We start from the raw sequence: 20,442 nt of genomic DNA, 5'->3' as shown, positions 1-20,442 counted from the left end.
CGAACCCCACTGTTAGTTTTGTTAAAATTAATATTTTTCTTCTCTTAATCCTTCAGTATTATTGTTGGTCTAATAGTTAAACTTGGCGCTATTTCATCATCATTCAAAAATGATGAAATTTTCGATGTACTATATTCAGTAGACAGCATGTAATGGCAAATGAGAAGGTTTTTTGACACATTTTGCATTATTTTGGCATCTTAATAATTAATAATATACATAGGCCGGTCCGCGTGAAAATGATATGAAAAAAAGTTATTTACGCTTAATTGTAACATGGATAAAACGGAGAGTATCCACTAAAAACCTGTGTGTAGCAGCAACTTGATACGATTTTCCGTTACTGATATTTAACAGAAAATCATGCAGTTTAGAGCCCTAATTACGAAATGTGTGTAATTTAGCATAAATGGTGATTTGAGGGACCACTCCCTAAATAAACCAAGTACTTTGTCAAAAATTTTATAATGATTCAAAAGAATATTATCTACTCCCAAATCGTGTGCAATATGAAGATCATACGACATTCCGTTTTTGAGTTATGAGACAAAAACGAAATTTAGATGAAATATTTTGCATTCGGCAGAGACATGTCTCTAATAACATATAAAAAATCATCTGAAATTACGTTTTTCGTTCATATCTTTAGAACGGAATGCCGGATTCACGTGCAATTTTCACAAAGTCTTAACCTGTTTATGTACTCTGTACTAAATATAATTATTTTCATGTAATTTATACATGGCTTGGTATATGTGTCCTATTATTTATAAAGATGCCAAAATAATGCAAAATATGTGAAAAACATCAATCGCCATTACATGCTGTCTACTGAAGATAGTACACGCAAAATTTTAAAACTATTTTAATGATGACGAAATAGCGTGAAGTTTAAGTATTAGACCTAATAATAATAATGTCATACAAATGCATTTAAGATCAGTAACCCATTGCACATATGGAGATGAGGTTGATGATTTAACGGTCGACGGTCGACACAAACAAATTAAAAGAAATTTAGATTATTTTCTTTTATTTAAGATTTGTCCATCGTGGAGAAAGGTGGTGAATCGAAATTCCAACTATATTTTTATAACCCTAAATACATTGCCAACATATACAATCGTTGTAAATCGATGAAATTATGTGTATTGGAGACGTTTCAGGTCAATTTGATACCATATGCATTGCATAATTTTAAACTAACATTAATATATTAGATATGGCTTGGAATTCATTCACTTCTCCGTGGCTCGGCGGTAAAGGCGCCGACTTCTAAACTACAGGCCACGGGTTCGAACCCCACTGTTAGTTTTGTTAAAATTAATATTTTTCTTCTCTTAATCCTTCAGATTATTGTTGGTCTAATAGTTAAACTTAGGCTATTTCATCATCATTCAAAATGATGAAATTTTCGTGTACTATATTCAGTAGACAGCATGTAATGGCAAATGAGAAGGTTTTTTGACACATTTTGCATTATTTTGGCATCTTAATAATTAATAATATACATAGGCCGGTCCGCGTGAAAATGATATGAAAAAAGTTATTTACGCTTAATTGTAACATGGATAAAACGGAGAGTATCCACTAAAAACCTGTGTGTAGCAGCAACTTGATACGATTTTCCGTTACTGATATTTAACAGAAAATCATGCAGTTTAGAGCCCTAATTACGAAATGTGTGTAATTTAGCATAAATGGTGATTTGAGGGACCACTCCCTAAATAAACCAAGTACTTTGTCAAAAAATTTATAATGATTCAAAAGAATATTATCTACTCCCAAATCGTGTGCAATATGAAGATCATACGACATTCCGTTTTTGAGTTATGAGACAAAAACAAAATTTAGATGAAATATTTTGCATTCGGCAGAGACATGTCTCTAATAACATATAAAAAAATCATCTGAAATTACGTTTTCGTTCATATCTTTAGAACGGAATGCCGGATTCACGTGCAATTTTCACAAAGTCTTAACCTGTTTATGTACTCTGTACTAAATATAATTATTTTCATGTAATTTATACATGGCTTGGTATATGTGTCCTATTATTTATAAAGATGCCAAAATAATGCAAAATATGTGAAAAACATCAATCGCCATTACATGCTGTCTACTGAAGATAGTACACGCAAAATTTTAAAACTATTTTAATGATGACGAAATAGCGTGAAGTTTAAGTATTAGACCTAATAATAATAATAGCAAGGATCAGAAGAGGAAAATTATAATCATAGAAAAGTCATCAGAGGGATTCGAACCCCTGATCTCACTGATCTATAGATTTCAAGGCGGCGACTTAACCGCTGAGCCAAGAAGAAGTCGTTGAATTCGTGAGCATTTCTAAAGTATTAATGTTAATTTAAAATTATGCAATGCGTATATGTACAGTAAAACAGGTGATTTAATTCTCATTCACCTACAATTTCAATTGTTATGCCGTTCTGGTTGGTTTAACCTAATACAGAGATGTTATAACCTCATAGTAGAATTAACATGTCATACAAATGCATTTAAGATCAGTAACCCATTGCACATATGGAGATGAGGTTGATGATTTAACGGTCGACGATTCGACACAAACAAATTAAAAGAAATTTAGATTATTTTCTTTTATTTAAGATTTGTCCATCGTGGAGAAAGGTGGTGAATCGAAATTCCAACTTTATTTTATAACCCTAAATACATTGCCAACATATACAATCGTTGTAAATCGATGAAATTATGTGTATTGGAGACGTTTCAGGTCAATTTGATACCATATGCATTGCATAATTTTAAACTAACATTAATATATTAGATATGGCTTGGAATTCATTCACTTCTCCGTGGCTCGGCGGTAAAGGCGCCGACTTCTAAACTACAGGCCACGGGTTCGAACCCCACTGTTAGTTTTGTTAAAATTAATATTTTTCTTCTCTTAATCCTTCGTATTATTGTTGGTCTAATAGTTAAACTTAGCGCTATTTCATCATCATTCAAAAATGATGAAATATTCGGTGTACTATATTCAGTAGACAGCATGTAATGGCAAATGAGAAGGTTTTTTGACACATTTTGCATTATTTTGGCATCTTAATAATTAATAATATACATAGGCCGGTCCGCGTGAAAATGATATGAAAAAAGTTATTTACGCTTAATTGTAACATGGATAAAACGGAGAGTATCCACTAAAAACCTGTGTGTAGCAGCAACTTGATACGATTTTCCGTTACTGATATTTAACAGAAAATCATGCAGTTTAGAGCCCTAATTACTTAAATGTGTGTAATTTAGCATAAATGGTGATTTGAGGGACCACTCCCTAAATAAACCAAGTACTTTGTCAAAAAATTTATAATGATTCAAAAGAATATTATCTACTCCCAAATCGTGTGCAATATGAAGATCATACGACATTCCGTTTTTGAGTTATGAGACAAAAACAAAATTTAGATGAAATATTTTGAATTCGGCAGAGACATGTCTCTAATAACATATAAAAAATCATCTGAAATTACGTTTTCGTTCATATCTTTAGAACGGAATGCCGGATTCACGTGCAATTTTCACAAAGTCTTAACCTGTTTATGTACTCTGTACTAAATATAATTATTTTCATGTAATTTATACATGGCTTGGTATATGTGTCCTATTATTTATAAAGATGCCAAAATAATGCAAAATATGTGAAAAACATCAATCGCCATTACATGCTGTCTACTGAAGATAGTACACGCAAAATTTTAAAACTATTTTAATGATGACGAAATAGCGTGAAGTTTAAGTATTAGACCTAATAATAATAATAGCAAGGATCAGAAGAGGAAAATTATAATCATAGAAAAGTCATCAGAGGGATTCGAACCCCTGATCTCACTGATCTATAGATTTCAAGGCGGCGACTTAACCGCTGAGCCAAGAAGAAGTCGTTGAATTCGTGAGCATTTCTAATGTATTAATGTTAATTTAAAATTATGCAATGCGATATATGTACAGTAAAACAGGTGATTTAATTCTCATTCACCTACAATTTCAATTGTTATGCCGTTCTGGTTGGTTGAACCTAATACAGAGATGTTATAACCTCATAGTAGAATTAACATGTCATACAAATGCATTTAAGATCAGTAACCCATTGCACATATGGAGATGAGGTTGATGATTTAACGGTCGACGATCGACACAAACAAATTAAAAGAAATTTAGATTATTTTCTTTTATTTAAGATTTGTCCATCGTGGAGAAAGGTGGTGAATCGAAATTCCAACTTTATTTTTATAACCCTAAATACATTGCCAACATATACAATCGTTGTAAATCGATGAAATTATGTGTATTGGAGACGTTTCAGGTCAATTTGATACCATATGCATTGCATAATTTTAAACTAACATTAATATATTAGATATGGCTTGGAATTCATTCACTTCTCCGTGGCTCGGCGGTAAAGGCACCGACTTCTAAACTACAGGCCACGGGTTCGAACCCCGCTGTTAGTTTTGTTAAAATTAATATTTTTCTTCTCTTAATCCTTCAGATTATTGTTGGTCTAATAGTTAAACTTGGCGCTATTTCATCATCATTCAAAAATGATGAAATTTTCGGTGTACTATATTCAGTAGACAGCATGTAATGGCAAATGAGAAGGTTTTTTGACACATTTTGCATTATTTTGGCATCTTAATAATTAATAATATACATAGGCCGGTCCGCGTGAAAATGATATGAAAAAAGTTATTTACGCTTAATTGTAACATGGATAAAACGGAGAGTATCCACTAAAAACCTGTGTGTAGCAGCAACTTGATACGATTTTCCGTTACTGATATTTAACAGAAAATCATGCAGTTTAGAGCCCTAATTACGAAATGTGTGTAATTTAGCATAAATGGTGATTTGAGGGACCACTCCCTAAATAAACCAAGTACTTTGTCAAAAAATTTATAATGATTCAAAAGAATATTATCTACTCCCAAATCGTGTGCAATATGAAGATCATACGACATTCCGTTTTTGAGTTATGAGACAAAAACGAAATTTAGATGAAATATTTTGCATTCGGCAGAGACATGTCTCTAATAACATATAAAAAAATCATCTGAAATTACGTTTTCGTTCATATCTTTAGAACGGAATGCCGGATTCACATGCAATTTTCACAAAGTCTTAGCCTGTTTATGTACTCTGTACTAAATATAATTATTTTCATGTAATTTATACATGGCTTGGTCTATGTGTCCTATTATTTATAAAGATGCCAAAATAATGCAAAATATGTGAAAGACATCAATCGCCATTACATGCTGTCTACTGAAGATAGTACACGCAAAATTTTAAAACTATTTTAATGATGACGAAATAGCGTGAAGTTTAAGTATTAGACCTAATAATAATAATAGCAAGGATCAGAAGAGGAAAATTATAATCATAGAAAAGTCATCAGAGGATTCAACCCTGATCTCACTGATCTATAGATTTCAAGGCGGCGACTTAACCGCTGAGCCAAGAAGAAGTCGTTAAATTCGTGAGCATTTCTAATGTATTAATGTTAATTTAAAATTATGCAATGCGTATATGTACAGTAAAACAGGTGATTTAATTCTCATTCACCTACAATTTCAATTGTTATGCCGTTCTGGTTGGTTTAACCTAATACAGAGATGTTATAACCTCATAGTAGAATTAACATGTCATACAAATGCATTTAAGATCAGTAACCCATTGCACATATGGAGATGAGGTTGATGATTTAACGGTCGACAGTCGACACAAACAAATTAAAAGAAATTTAGATTATTTTCTTTTATTTAAGATTTGTCCATCGTGGAGAAAGGTGGTGAATCGAAATTCCAACTTTATTTTTATAACCCTAAATACATTGCCAACATATACAATCGTTGTAAATCGATGAAATTATGTGTATTGGAGACGTTTCAGGTCAATTTGATACCATATGCATTGCATAATCTTAAACTAACATTAATATATTAGATATGGCTTGGAATTCATTCACTTCTCCGTGGCTCGGCGGTAAAGGCGCCGACTTCTAAACTACAGGCCACGGGTTCGAACCCCGCTGTTAGTTTTGTTAAAATTAATATTTTTCTTCTCTTAATCCTTCGTATTATTGTTGGTCTAATAGTTAAACTTAGCTATTTCATCATCATTCAAAAATGATGAAATTTTCGTGTACTATATTCAGTAGACAGCATGTAATGGCAAATGAGAAGGTTTTTTGACACATTTTGCATTATTTTGGCATCTTAATAATTAATAATATACATAGGCCGGTCCGCGTGAAAAAAAAAAAAAAAAAGTTATTTACGCTTAATTGTAACATGGATAAAACGGAGAGTATCCACTAAAAACCTGTGTGTAGCAGCAACTTGATACGATTTTCCGTTACTGATATTTAACAGAAAATCATGCAGTTTAGAGCCCTAATTACTTAAATGTGTGTAATTTAGCATAAATGGTGATTTGAGGACCACTCCTAAATAAACCAAGTACTTTGTCAAAAATTTATAATGATTCAAAAGAATATTATCTACTCCCAAATCGTGTGCAATATGAAGATCATACGACATTCCGTTTTTGAGTTATGAGACAAAAACAAAATTTAGATGAAATATTTTGCATTCGGCAGAGACATGTCTCTAATAACATATAAAAAAATCATCTGAAATTACGTTTTCGTTCATATCTTTAGAACGGAATGCCGGATTCACGTGCAATTTTCACAAAGTCTTAACCTGTTTATGTACTCTGTACTAAATATAATTATTTTCATGTAATTTATACATGGCTTGGTATATGTGTCCTATTATTTATAAAGATGCCAAAATAATGCAAAATATGTGAAAAACATCAATCGCCATTACATGCTGTCTACTGAAGATAGTACACGCAAAATTTTAAAACTATTTTAATGATGACGAAATAGCGTGAAGTTTAAGTATTAGACCTAATAATAATAATAGCAAGGATCAGAAGAGGAAAATTATAATCATAGAAAAGTCATCAGAGGGATTCGAACCCCTGATCTCACTGATCTATAGATTTCAAGGCGGCGACTTAACCGCTGAGCCAAGAAGAAGTCGTTGAATTCGTGAGCATTTCTAAAGTATTAATGTTAATTTAAAATTATGCAATGCGATATGTACAGTAAAACAGGTGATTTAATTCTCATTCACCTACAATTTCAATTGTTATGCCGTTCTGGTTGGTTTAACCTAATACAGAGATGTTATAACCTCATAGTAGAATTAACATGTCATACAAATGCATTTAAGATCAGTAACCCATTGCACATATGGAGATGAGGTTGATGATTTAACGGTCGACGGTCGACACAAACAAATTAAAAGAAATTTAGATTATTTTCTTTTATTTAAGATTTGTCCATCGTGGAGAAAGGTGGTGAATCGAAATTCCAACTTTATTTTTATAACCCTAAATACATTGCCAACATATACAATCGTTGTAAATCGATGAAATTATGTGTATTGGAGACGTTTCAGGTCAATTTGATACCATATGCATTGCATAATTTTAAACTAACATTAATATATTAGATATGGCTTGGAATTCATTCACTTCTCCGTGGCTCGGCGGTAAAGGCGCCGACTTCTAAACTACAGGCCACGGGTTCGAACCCCACTGTTAGTTTTGTTAAAATTAATATTTTTCTTCTCTTAATCCTTTGTTTTATTATTCGTCTAATAGTTAGACCTCGAGCTATTTTTTCATCATTCAAAAATGATGAAATTTTCGATGTACTATATTCAGTAGACAGCATGTAATGGCAAATGAGAAGGTTTTTGACACATTTTGCATTATTTTGGCATCTTAATAATTAATAATATACATAGGCCGGTCCGGCGTGAAAATGATATGAAAAAAGTTATTTACGCTTAATTGTAACATGGATAAAACGGAGAGTATCCACTAAAAACCTGTGTGTAGCAGCAACTTGATACGATTTTCCGTTACTGATATTTAACAGAAAATCATGCAGTTTAGAGCCCTAATTACGAAATGTGTGTAATTTAGCATAAATGGTGATTTGAGGGACCACTCCCTAAATAAACCAAGTACTTTGTCAAAAATTTATATAATGATTCAAAAGAATATTATCTACTCCCAAATCGTAGTGCAATATGAAGATCATACGACATTCCGTTTTTGAGTTATGAGACAAAACAAAATTTAGATGAAATATTTTGCATTCGGCAGAGACATGTCTCTAATAACATATAAAAAATCATCTGAAATTACGTTTTCGTTCATATCTTTAGAACGGAATGCCGGATTCACGTGCAATTTTCACAAAGTCTTAACCTGTTTATGTACTCTGTACTAAATATAATTATTTTCATGTAATTTATACATGGCTTGGTATATGTGTCCTATTATTTATAAAGATGCCAAAATAATGCAAAATATGTGAAAAACATCAATCGCCATTACATGCTGTCTACTGAAGATAGTACACGCAAAATTTTAAAACTATTTTAATGATGACGAAATAGCGTGAAGTTTAAGTATTAGACCTAATAATAATAATAGCAAGGATCAGAAGAGGAAAATTATAATCATAGAAAAGTCATCAGAGGATTCGAACCCCTGATCTCACTGATCTATAGATTTCAAGGCGGCGACTTAACCGCTGAGCCAAGAAGAAGTCGTTGAATTAAGTGAGCATTTCTAATGTATTAATGTTAATTTAAAATTATGCAATGCGTATATGTACAGTAAAACAGGTGATTTAATTCTCATTCACCTACAATTTCAATTGTTATGCCGTTCTGGTTGGTTGAACCTAATACAGAGATGTTATAACCTCATAGTAGAATTAACATGTCATACAAATGCATTTAAGATCAGTAACCCATTGCACATATGGAGATGAGGTTGATGATTTAACGGTCGACAGTCGACACAAACAAATTAAAAGAAATTTAGATTATTTTCTTTTATTTAAGATTTGTCCATCGTGGAGAAAGGTGGTGAATCGAAATTCCAACTTTATTTTTATAACCCTAAATACATTGCCAACATATACAATCGTTGTAAATCGATGAAATTATGTGTATTGGAGACGTTTCAGGTCAATTTGATACCATATGCATTGCATAATTTTAAACTAACATTAATATATTAGATATGGCTTGGAATTCATTCACTTCTCCGTGGCTCGGCGGTAAAGGCACCGACTTCTAAACTACAGGCCACGGGTTCGAACCCCGCTGTTAGTTTTGTTAAAATTAATATTTTTCTTCTCTTAATCCTTCATTATTATTGTTGGTCTAATAGTTAAACTTAGCTATTTCATCATCATTCAAAAATGATGAAATTTTCGATGTACTATATTCAGTAGACAGCATGTAATGGCAAATGAGAAGGTTTTTGACACATTTTGCATTATTTTGGCATCTTAATAATTAATAATATACATAGGCGGTCCGCGTGAAAATGATATGAAAAAAAGTTATTTACGCTTAATTGTAACATGGATAAAGCGGAGAGTATCCACTAAAACCTGTGTGTAGCAGCAACTTGATACGATTTTCCGTTACTGATATTTAACAGAAAATCATGCAGTTTAGAGCCCTAATTACTTAAATGTGTGTAATTTAGCATAAATGGTGATTTGAGGACCACTCCTAAATAAACCAAGTACTTTGTCAAAAAATTTATAATGATTCAAAAGAATATTATCTACTCCCAAATCGTGTGCAATATGAAGATCATACGACATTCCGTTTTTTGAGTTATGAGACAAAAAAAACGAAATTTAGATGAAATATTTTGCATTCGGCAGAGACATGTCTCTAATAACATATAAAAAATCATCTGAAATTACGTTTTTCTTCATATCTTTAGAACGGAATGCCGGATTCACATGCAATTTTCACAAAGTCTTAGCCTGTTTATGTACTCTGTACTAAATATAATTATTTTCATGTAATTTATACATGGCTTGGTCTATGTGTCCTATTATTTATAAAGATGCCAAAATAATGCAAAATATGTGAAAAACATCAATCGCCATTACATGCTGTCTACTGAAGATAGTACACGCAAAATTTTAAAACTATTTTAATGATGACGAAATAGCGTGAAGTTTAAGTATTAGACCTAATAATAATAATAGCAAGGATCAGAAGAGGAAAATTATAATCATAGAAAAGTCATCAGAGGGATTCGAACCCCTGATCTCACTGATCTATAGATTTCAAGGCGGCGACTTAACCGCTGAGCCAAGAAGAAGTCGTTAAATTCGTGAGCATTTCTAATGTATTAATGTTAATTTAAAATTATGCAATGCGTATATGTACAGTAAAACAGGTGATTTAATTCTCATTCACCTACAATTTCAATTGTTATGCCGTTCTGGTTGGTTTAACCTAATACAGAGATGTTATAACCTCATAGTAGAATTAACATGTCATACAAATGCATTTAAGATCAGTAACCCATTGCACATATGGAGATGAGGTTGATGATTTAACGGTCGACAGTCGACACAAACAAATTAAAAGAAATTTAGATTATTTTCTTTTATTTAAGATTTGTCCATCGTGGAGAAAGGTGGTGAATCGAAATTCCAACTTTATTTTTATAACCCTAAATACATTGCCAACATATACAATCGTTGTAAATCGATGAAATTATGTGTATTGGAGACGTTTCAGGTCAATTTGATACCATATGCATTGCATAATCTTAAACTAACATTAATATATTAGATATGGCTTGGAATTCATTCACTTCTCCGTGGCTCGGCGGTAAAGGCGCCGACTTCTAAACTACAGGCCACGGGTTCGAACCCCGCTGTTAGTTTTGTTAAAATTAATATTTTTCTTCTCTTAATCCTTCGTATTATTGTTGGTCTAATAGTTAAACTTATGCTATTTCATCATCATTCAAAAATGATGAAATTTTTCGTGTACTATATTCAGTAGACAGCATGTAATGGCAAATGAGAAGGTTTTTTGACACATTTTGCATTATTTTGGCATCTTAATAATTAATAATATACATAGGCGGTCCGCGTGAAAATGATATGAAAAAAGTTATTTACGCTTAATTGTAACATGGATAAAACGGACAGTATACACTAAAAACCTGTGTGTAGCAGCAACTTGATACGATTTTCCGTTACTGATATTTAACAGAAAATCATGCAGTTTAGAGCCCTAATTACGAAATGTGTGTAATTTAGCATAAATGGTGATTTGAGGGACCACTCCTAAATAAACCAAGTACTTTGTCAAAAAATTTATAATGATTCAAAAGAATATTATCTACTCCCAAATCGTGTGCAATATGAAGATCATACGACATTCCGCTTTTTGAGTTATGAGACAAAAAGCGAAATTTAGATGAAATATTTTGCATTCGGCAGAGACAACCTTAGCGAAAAAGGTTGCCACACCTGAGCGCAATTGGCCAACATCCTTCCCGCTCCCCTATTGCAATGTTGATTTGGACAAAATCGTCATCATTTCTACATTACAGTCTCCCAACATTGGAAAATGGGGGTGGGGAAGGGCAAGTGTAATCTGAATGTGCATTTGCAACTATTATACAAAATAATACGGAACTATCACATATTTAGCTTCGATTGCGTGCTTTTAACACCAGAACGTGCTGGTGTGGCAACGAATTTCGGCCAGAGTTGCAGGTGCTTCACTACTTGCTTCAATTAGTCATAGGCTGTATAAGGGTGTAGTTGCAAACAGCTTAGGGTACCAGCTTATTTGATGCAGCTTGTTGGTCTGAGTAATTTGACACCAATTTTATTGAAATCGGCCAAAAATTGAGACAGTGCCGGCCAAATAACGACACACAAGGGGGGGGGGCGGATTTGACCTTTATTTTCTAGTTTTAAGGGAATTTTATCACATTAAGGATTATGTAATGCATTTTTGGTATTTACTTACATAGTTTTAGGTCCAGGAAGGTCATTTATGCACTTTGTGTCAAATGAAACTTTTACGTGTCCTTAAAATTAACGGTTTTGGGCAAAATTAGGCTGTGAGGGCGCTTACCCTTTAGTGACCCCTTTCGCAGCCATTTTTTATTTTTAAGTTAATCATACTAGAGATAATCATTAATCATCCATATTCTGAAATTTTCAGTCATTTGTCACATTTGGTGTGACCGTGGCGCTAATTTTTAATACAGTGGTAACCTGCCCATAGCAATATACAGGGGTCAACGAACTTTGTATCACATGTAAGTCAATGGAAGCGTCTCTACACATTTTCAAATGGTTACCACGCACAAGTGAAATAAGGTTGAGAGTTCAAATTTGGACAGATGCTGTTATTTATCAGTAACTTTGACTTGATAATAAAAAATTATAAAATTTTAGTAGGGGGGATACGTAACGGCTATTATGTTGAACAGCGCCCTCACATCCTAAATTAGCTCTTAAACTTGGGGACCCAAAATCATGTAAATAGTCATTAGAATCCAACAAACAGCAAAGAAAATGCCCATAATTGTCAAAATAGTGAAAAACAGGGGGTCCCCCCTTGTCGTAGTTTTTGGCCCGCACTGTCTCATTTTTCAACCGATTTTTTTAAAAGGTGTCAAAATGCTCAGGAGGATTAGCTGCTTCAATTCAGCTAGTACCCTAAGCTTTTTCCAACATCACCCCTTTTTTTGGGCTGTACAGCCTATCACTACTTCAATATATATAATGAAGAGATCCGATGCAAAAGCATAAACGCCACCAACATCTGCCCTATGACGCTAGATTTAAATTTGTATATCTCAAATTGAGAAAGAAATTGATATATCATGATGCTTACCTTTCCAGCTGAAGCAAAAAACTGGCCATCTGGGGAAAATTTGAGATGATACACTGGTGTGGCGGTCCTGAAATACACATAAACATACACAAGTATTATTAGGCTGTATACTTAAAAGATTCTTGAACAAGAAGATATTGCATCCAATGTTAGCAATAAGGCGGCCCTCAAGCTAAAAGCACACTGGTGTATATTGGAGAGGGGCTAGTAAATTTTCAGATTAAGGGCCCGAAAGATGAACATTTTTACACATGTAATTTGTCACTCTTTGCCAATTTTTAACTCATTCAATTGTTTTTAAATTTGCGATTCTAAGCTCCAATACATTGATCTACTGTAAAAATTTGTTTATAAGCATACGTGCCTTTTAATTGACCAATATTTGTACACAGACATTTGTTAAAAAAATAGTATCAGGCCATGTCGTCTAACACAGTTACAGGCTAAATCATTTGTAAAATGATGTGCTCTTTACATATCAGATGAGTACTATGTGATAGCTGCTTGGAATACAAAAAGCACAAAAATAAATGTAGTGCAAAATGTCCACTTCATTACAGTATTCCTCTTCCCCAAATGAATAATATGAAATGATTTGTTATGTTCAACACAAATAGTTAAACAATGTTATGAACATCCTCTACCAGCATTGAGTAATCTATATCTAACAAAATTAATACACACTTTTTTAGAGTCTATGGCTTTCCAAACATTTTTTATACCATTCTGAAAGATGTTGACAAAATTTCTTTAAAACATATCTAATTATTTCATGCCCACAAGTGCTTGAGAAATTCTACATGTAATACAAACATTGTGTACCAGTACCAAGAGCTTTACATTATATACATATGTAATTAGCAATTGTGTTATTCAATTGTCAGAATTCCCAGTGAATCTGTGAAATCATTGTTTGCAAGGTTCTATTTGCCAGAATGTATAATTCCTCTAATAGTACTATAGTTTGATCAGCTCGTAATCGGCGGGCCTTATAACATCGCGGATTAATATCAATATATTTTATTTGGAGAATTGTCTTGTGACATCTCGCCAGAAGTATTACAAATTATTATTTGAAGTCCTATACTTTGTCTACTTTCTTTAACACACAAAATATAGACCAGGCAGATCGATTATATCTTTCTTAACATGGGTCTACTTTTTGGCGTAGTGGTAAAAGCCTAATAATTCCCGCCGATTATGAGCTGATCAAAGTATAAGTATGTTGTAATTGAAACAAAAGATTTTAAATAGATCCGATTCTTCTCAAGCGTGACAAAATTTTTGGCGTAGTGGTAAAAGCCTAATAATTCCCGCCGATTATGAGCTGATCAAAGTATAAGTATGTTGTAATTGAAACAAAAGATTTTAAATAGATCCGATTCTTCTCAAGCATGACAAAATTGAAAACATGTGATCACAAAGACTGTTAATAAATCTTCTTGTTAAATTTAGATAGAAGACTGTTCTTTACCAGCGAAGGTGGTACTCAGAACCAATGACCATATACATACAGGGATGTGCCACAAACATCGGTTTCATTTTCGCCATTTGGTATATCAATAACCCTTTTTTCAAGGCCAATTTTGGTATATATGGATGTTTCTTTTTTTTCTTTTTTTTTCCACTTCCCCAGCCCAATTTTGCCTAACTTGAACCAAAATTTGCTGAAATGTGGGCAATTTGCATTCAATTAGACTATGCCATAGTCGATTTTTGATAAATAAAAATATGTTATTTGATCATTATGAACGCATTCAGTTGAACTCGAAATTATACTGATATTATTTTATTACATCAAAATACTAGTAATTACTGGTTATGAAAAAGTTTTATAATTATATTAGTGACAGTAAAGTATACATTGAATGCAAAGTTTTATATTGAATGCAACATATTATAATGGCACTTCAATACTGAACAGTTCTGATTTTAGAATCTACCAGTTTAATTAAGCCTGAGTTAAAAATCGACTAATGTACATTGAATTTTTAACAGGACTTTGACCGGGGACTTAGTCCCTAACTGTCAATCATACTTGTTTATCTATCCAATTTAACCGCAAGAACAAAGCCTGTACATACAAGATGCGCTCATGCACCTAGTACACAAAGCGCCGCATAGTTGTGTACAATGTATATAGTTATCAATGGTAATGGCACGTGCACAGAGGATTTAAACCATAGCAAAATCTGGGCGACCAATCACAAGCCAGATCCATTTAAAGATGCATTACATCATGGCCAATTTTAGTAGGCCAGAAATCCGACAATCTCATCCATAGACAACCGTGTTAAACTTGTTAACCGCAATCGAAAGTAAGTAGTCCACTTGGGAAGCCAACAGAGGGAGTACGGTGACTAAAAAGATCAGATGCGAAAATCTATCAATTGTGCACAAATTAATCAAATTAGAGTTTTAAGAGTATGCACAATGGGCAAGTGGACTACAGAGAAGTCTAGCATTCAATTTGACTGACAATTTTGAATTTTGGTATAGCTATGGGTCAAAATTTCCCCACCCAAACCAAACTCCCCCCTGGTTCTTTATTTCCTTCTAAATTCTTGGTGTTTGACCATTGTGCGCAACATACATAATAGGCGTACTGAGTCGGTTGTATGGCCATTTTTCTTCAATTCAAAGCAAAGCACTATATTTTATTGCCAATTAAAGTGAAAGTATTTACACTTTTAATGCATAATCTAATGGTTGATTGAAGAAAGTGCAAATATGGACTCTATTTGTTATAAGACTTGCATAAGACCCGGACCAATCTGATACTGCCAATAGTCGGATATTATATGACAGTCAAATCGATCCATTAACAACATAGCGAAGTTGTGCATTGCCTTAACATTGTACAGTGCACATAATTGCTTTAGCAGAGAGTGCACAACATGTAAATGATCAGGTCTTGAAAACTTGTTCCCAGTAAATATTAGCCTACATGGTAAAAGAAATAATCCAGATGGGACACATCTTTAAACCCTAACTCCTCTAGGTGAATCTTCACCAAAGAATCAAATCATCCTTAAACCCTCCCTAGCTCCTGGGTGAATCTTTACCCAAGAATCAAATCACCCTTTATCCCAATGAAGGGAAGACACCCAGGCCGATGAGTTTTGTTGCACTGGGAATCTGGGATATTTAGAGTTAGTGAGCATGATGAAGATGCGGTTGCACATGCACGGTGGGTGTTGCAATGGGCAAAAAACAGATGGCGCTTACACAGTGAGGGACTTGACAGGGGCTAGGACGCGATATGGGCCGGGCCACCCCCTCTCCAACCTTTTGGCATCTTTACAAGTCTATGCACATATCTGGTATGAAATGTCCCCAAACAAATATTTTTTTCACTGGGCTGGGATATGTTGTGTTTCATCTTTGAATTTGACAAAACATTTTTCCCTTTCATACTCCCAGAATGGTTTGACACAAATGTCCCTTTTAAAACTGAATGCATTGATTTGATCATTATCATATCATTTTTTAAACACTGGCTGAGGATGACCACAAAATGAATAATACCAGACTGTAAATAGCAACAAGTTGCAGCAAGTTTACTTCAATATGGAAACACTAATCATTCCTGACAGTGGTCAGTGCACAATATCTTGTGACAAAATATATTTCACTTCACACCTGACAAACTTGCATGTAGCTGTCCTTATTTCTCACACATGGCTGATGCTGCAGTCGTTGCACTGACCTAACATTTGGTTCACCGATGCGATATTAAAAGGTAGATCTATACGTACGATAGAAGCCAGTTATCCATGGATGACGAATATCAATGAGATGGATATATAAGTACATCTACACAGATGTAAAATATATTATTATATTTATATCAAACCAATTTTATAAATATAAAAACAGGGAACCTTTGTTCCAACTGATCAGCAGGGAACCAAAGGATGGATCCAAAATGATACTAGCAATGGATAAAATTAAAAACAGGGAAAATATGACACAACATCCAATAGGGGAATAACACAAAATGTATGCTGTAAACATGATTATTTTTGCAAGGGTTTTATTTTCGCGAATTTAACAAGACAAGAATAGTTGATTTAGTGAACGAAAGCTCAAATCGCGAAACCTAAACACACAAGAAAGTGCTAAAAATGAGCAAAACATGAATTTAACTCAATGCGAAAATAACCACTTCCACAGTAAAAAAAAAGTTATGAATGAAAATTAATGCAAATGTCCAAAACAAGCTCTCAAATTGCGGATTTCCAATTTTGAACTATATTCTACTGATCTTTTAGCCTTTGGGTACTTTAAAAGTCAGGATTTCTAACAATCACAACTGGACAAAAAAAAGCCCAGAAATCCGAACTCCTCTATTTTCTAGAATAGCCCATTCAGTGTCTTTTCGCCCGTCGCAGTTTTTTTTTCGCATTTGGCTTCCACAGAAGGTGTATGGAACTGGAATACCCATTGCTGGGCAAGAAAGAAGAGACACTGCTTCAATGATAGATTGCAATATGACATTAACACAGAGACCTCAGGGATACATGTAGAATGTGCACACCAATTTATTCTACCTATACACAGAATAATATGTAAGTGTATAGCCTATCTCTTGATGTCATTGATTCATATATATTCAATATAGCATAGTCAAGATGTAATGTGCCATTCACCTGATTTTGATGTGGGTTTGGCGAGATATATAGAAAAAATATAATTGCGACCTGAAACTTACTCGGCATGAAGCACCCATATTTAATACGCAAGTCTATAAAACGGAAGCGTAACAATAAAAGGAAGCCAATTTGCACAGGTGATTTTTCACCTTCCATGATTAAACAAAATGCAGAATTTGTATTTTTACTTGCACTACCACATTTTAATAGGCAGAATGTGTGCACTTTTCTAATTTAGTCATCTCTAATATGATAGCGTTTTACCAATTCAAAAGCAAGATTAATGCTCTTCATCTAGAAAGCAAAGAACTACATATCAAAATTACGCAAACGTTAACATAAATCATTTACCAAAGTCGACTTAATATAACAGATTATACATCCATTCTCTATTTTTCAAGTAGCAGGTCCTAGCTGCATTTCAGACATGCAGAATTGCCACTTGATAACAACATGAGCTAGCTTCTCATCAATCGACACCCACATCCATGTAAACTAACATCAATCTGTACAAGTATATGTACTTACACCTATTCTAGATGTCAAAAAAGTACAGCGCTAAATTTCGAGGATGTAGTGTTATCTGCAATAGCTGCCAGGTGTCATATGCATACAATATAGAGGGCACAAACGGTCTACTTGTCTATAGGGCAGCTACTGCAGATATGGCCTTTTTGCACCAAACCGTTGATTTGTTGAATCAAACATTAATACTTTTCTGTTGTGCCAGAAAAAACATGACTCAATCGTAATTGCTAATTTGACTAAGACCTGTGAATAAAACTGTGATATGGGGAGGGGAGGGAATGTAAATGAAAAGAGAATAGAAAACATGTTTGCGAATAAAGTAGAATGCATAGTCTTTGGAATTGGTTGTCCTCGCATACAAAATTAAATAAAATGTCTTAAAATGAATGCTGTTGTAGGTCATTTTTTCATAAAAAAACATACCCAATGTTTAAATTTGACATTTGGTGACACCAGCCAATAACAAAGAGTACAAAATTAAAAGGTATTATGGGGTAAATTTGTCAATTTCTTTGTATAAAATTGGGGTTTGTAGGTGACGACTTTGTCAAACATTGGCAAAATGTGGGTCTTTGGGTGAGTGAAAGGCATGTACTTTATCCACCCACAAACACACACACCCACAAAGAAAACATATGAAATTTAAGGTGAAATGTTTTAAAATTCAGCACTTGTCAAAAGTGTACAGATGTAAGCATGTTACTATGTTTTACATTTCCTACTAATCCATCTTTCCTTGCTGACATATAAATGGAAATAGGCTACAATGACAATGAACATTTTAGCAGACAATATTATGTAGTCCACTGTATAAAGGAAAGAATCAAAACTTAATTATGTGACCCAATTTCAAAAATTCCCTTTTGAAATTTATAATACTAGCGATCACCCGTCTTGCGCGGTCAGAGTCTTTCGCGGTTTGTAATTTTTTTTTATTTTGTGAACATGTAAATGTTTTATTTAATGTGATTAATGGTATGAGAGGAGATTATATAATTATATATCATTTAGAAATATAATTTGTAGTATCCTTTCCATATAAATCAATGGCTTGAAATTGCAATTACATCGTGATCGAAGCAAGTCTTCTTGCCACCATATCATATCCACCGTGAGAAGTCTTGCCCCTGTTTGATGCTGGCCGTCCTGATATTTAAGATTTTTATGCATTTACAGTACTTTTTAGCCCATTTTGGACAGCTTTGTTGTACCTTTTGGCCATTTTATTTTCGTTCAAGTTTGTCCCCCACCTTGAAATGTACCTTGCTGCCCCCTGCAAAAGTCCTGGCTACATCACTGAGCGGATTAACACAATTTTATTCAATTCCCTCTTGGCCCCCTGTGGTATGCTGGCTGACAGATATTTAAGATTTGTATGCACATACTTGTTGTACTTTTTGTTTGTTAGCCCATTTTGGATAAATTTGTTGTACTTTTTACTTTTTAGCCCATTTGTGACAATGTGCCCCCCCTCTCTCTCTCTCTGAAAAAGTCCTGGCTACACCACTGTGCAGATGGCACAATTTTATTCACATTTCCTTACACTCTGTTTCATATTATTAAGTTATGCTGATAACATAGCATTACCACAAAGAGCAGAGTAGGCCTATTCATGGTAAATAAAATTCAGTGGTTTGAGAGGCAAATAGGTAATTGCACCATATTATAATTAGCACAATTAAACTATAATACCCTCCTCACTTTGCTACACCTAGGGACGCATCATTAGATTCTTAGGGTAGGGGTCTGAAGTTTTTGAAAAAAAAACTTCACCCACTACATGAGCAAAAACAAAACTTTCCCCACCAACACTAAAAAAACACCTTTCCCCACCTAACTGTCTGTGCCGACAAAAATTTCTTTCCCCAACCCTAACTTCCTACCCCCACCGAGTATCAAATGGTGCGTCCCTTATATGTATGAGATGTTCATGATGGCAATCTTGACCTACAAAAAGGACATTATGAGATGTTCATGATGTTGACAATCTTCCAAAAAGGACATTTCATCCTTTTGAGTAAATGTTGACTTTATTGATGTGTGACTAATTAAGTGTTCATACACAGTCCCGGGTATTATATAATACTGTGTGATTGTATAATAGGTAATTCAATGACCATCCAGACTACAGGCATAGTATCTTCACACCAATGCCAAAACAGAAGGCCAATTTCAGGCTATTTCAGGCTATGTCAACATTAGTGTATTGTGTTGGCGTTAAAATGTTTAGCATGCAGTTCGCTGCCACTGCCTTTGCCCTGCCTTTGCAATTAATTAACATAATTTGACACCCTTAACGTAAACAAAAACAAAATTGGACGTTTTATTGGGGTGCGGACAACTTTACTCTAAGCAACAAAAAAATCCGTTTTCCGAAATAATGTAAAACGTAGAAGTTTTTAGCCTTACCAATTCGAAAAACTCAGTAATTTATTATAGATGCC

The 20,442-nt window shown here is 33.8% G+C and overlaps 1 protein-coding gene across 1 annotated transcript in view; it reads right to left on the bottom strand.

Moving 5' to 3' along the window:
- The window catches only part of LOC140152902 (dmX-like protein 2), a 192,556-nt gene that overhangs the window by 106,168 nt on the left and 65,946 nt on the right, over positions 1–20,442 (bottom strand). Inside the window, 1 exon segment of the mRNA XM_072175438.1 lies at positions 12,816–12,882. Within this exon segment, the coding sequence (XP_072031539.1) occupies positions 12,816–12,882 (67 nt within the window).

The sequence above is a fragment of the Amphiura filiformis genome, chromosome 5 (assembly GCF_039555335.1).
Source record: "Amphiura filiformis chromosome 5, Afil_fr2py, whole genome shotgun sequence".
Classification (NCBI taxonomy): Eukaryota; Metazoa; Echinodermata; class Ophiuroidea; order Amphilepidida; family Amphiuridae; genus Amphiura; species Amphiura filiformis.
The sequence above is the reverse complement of the archived record's forward strand: the minus strand, read 5'-3'. Positions and strand labels throughout refer to the sequence as shown.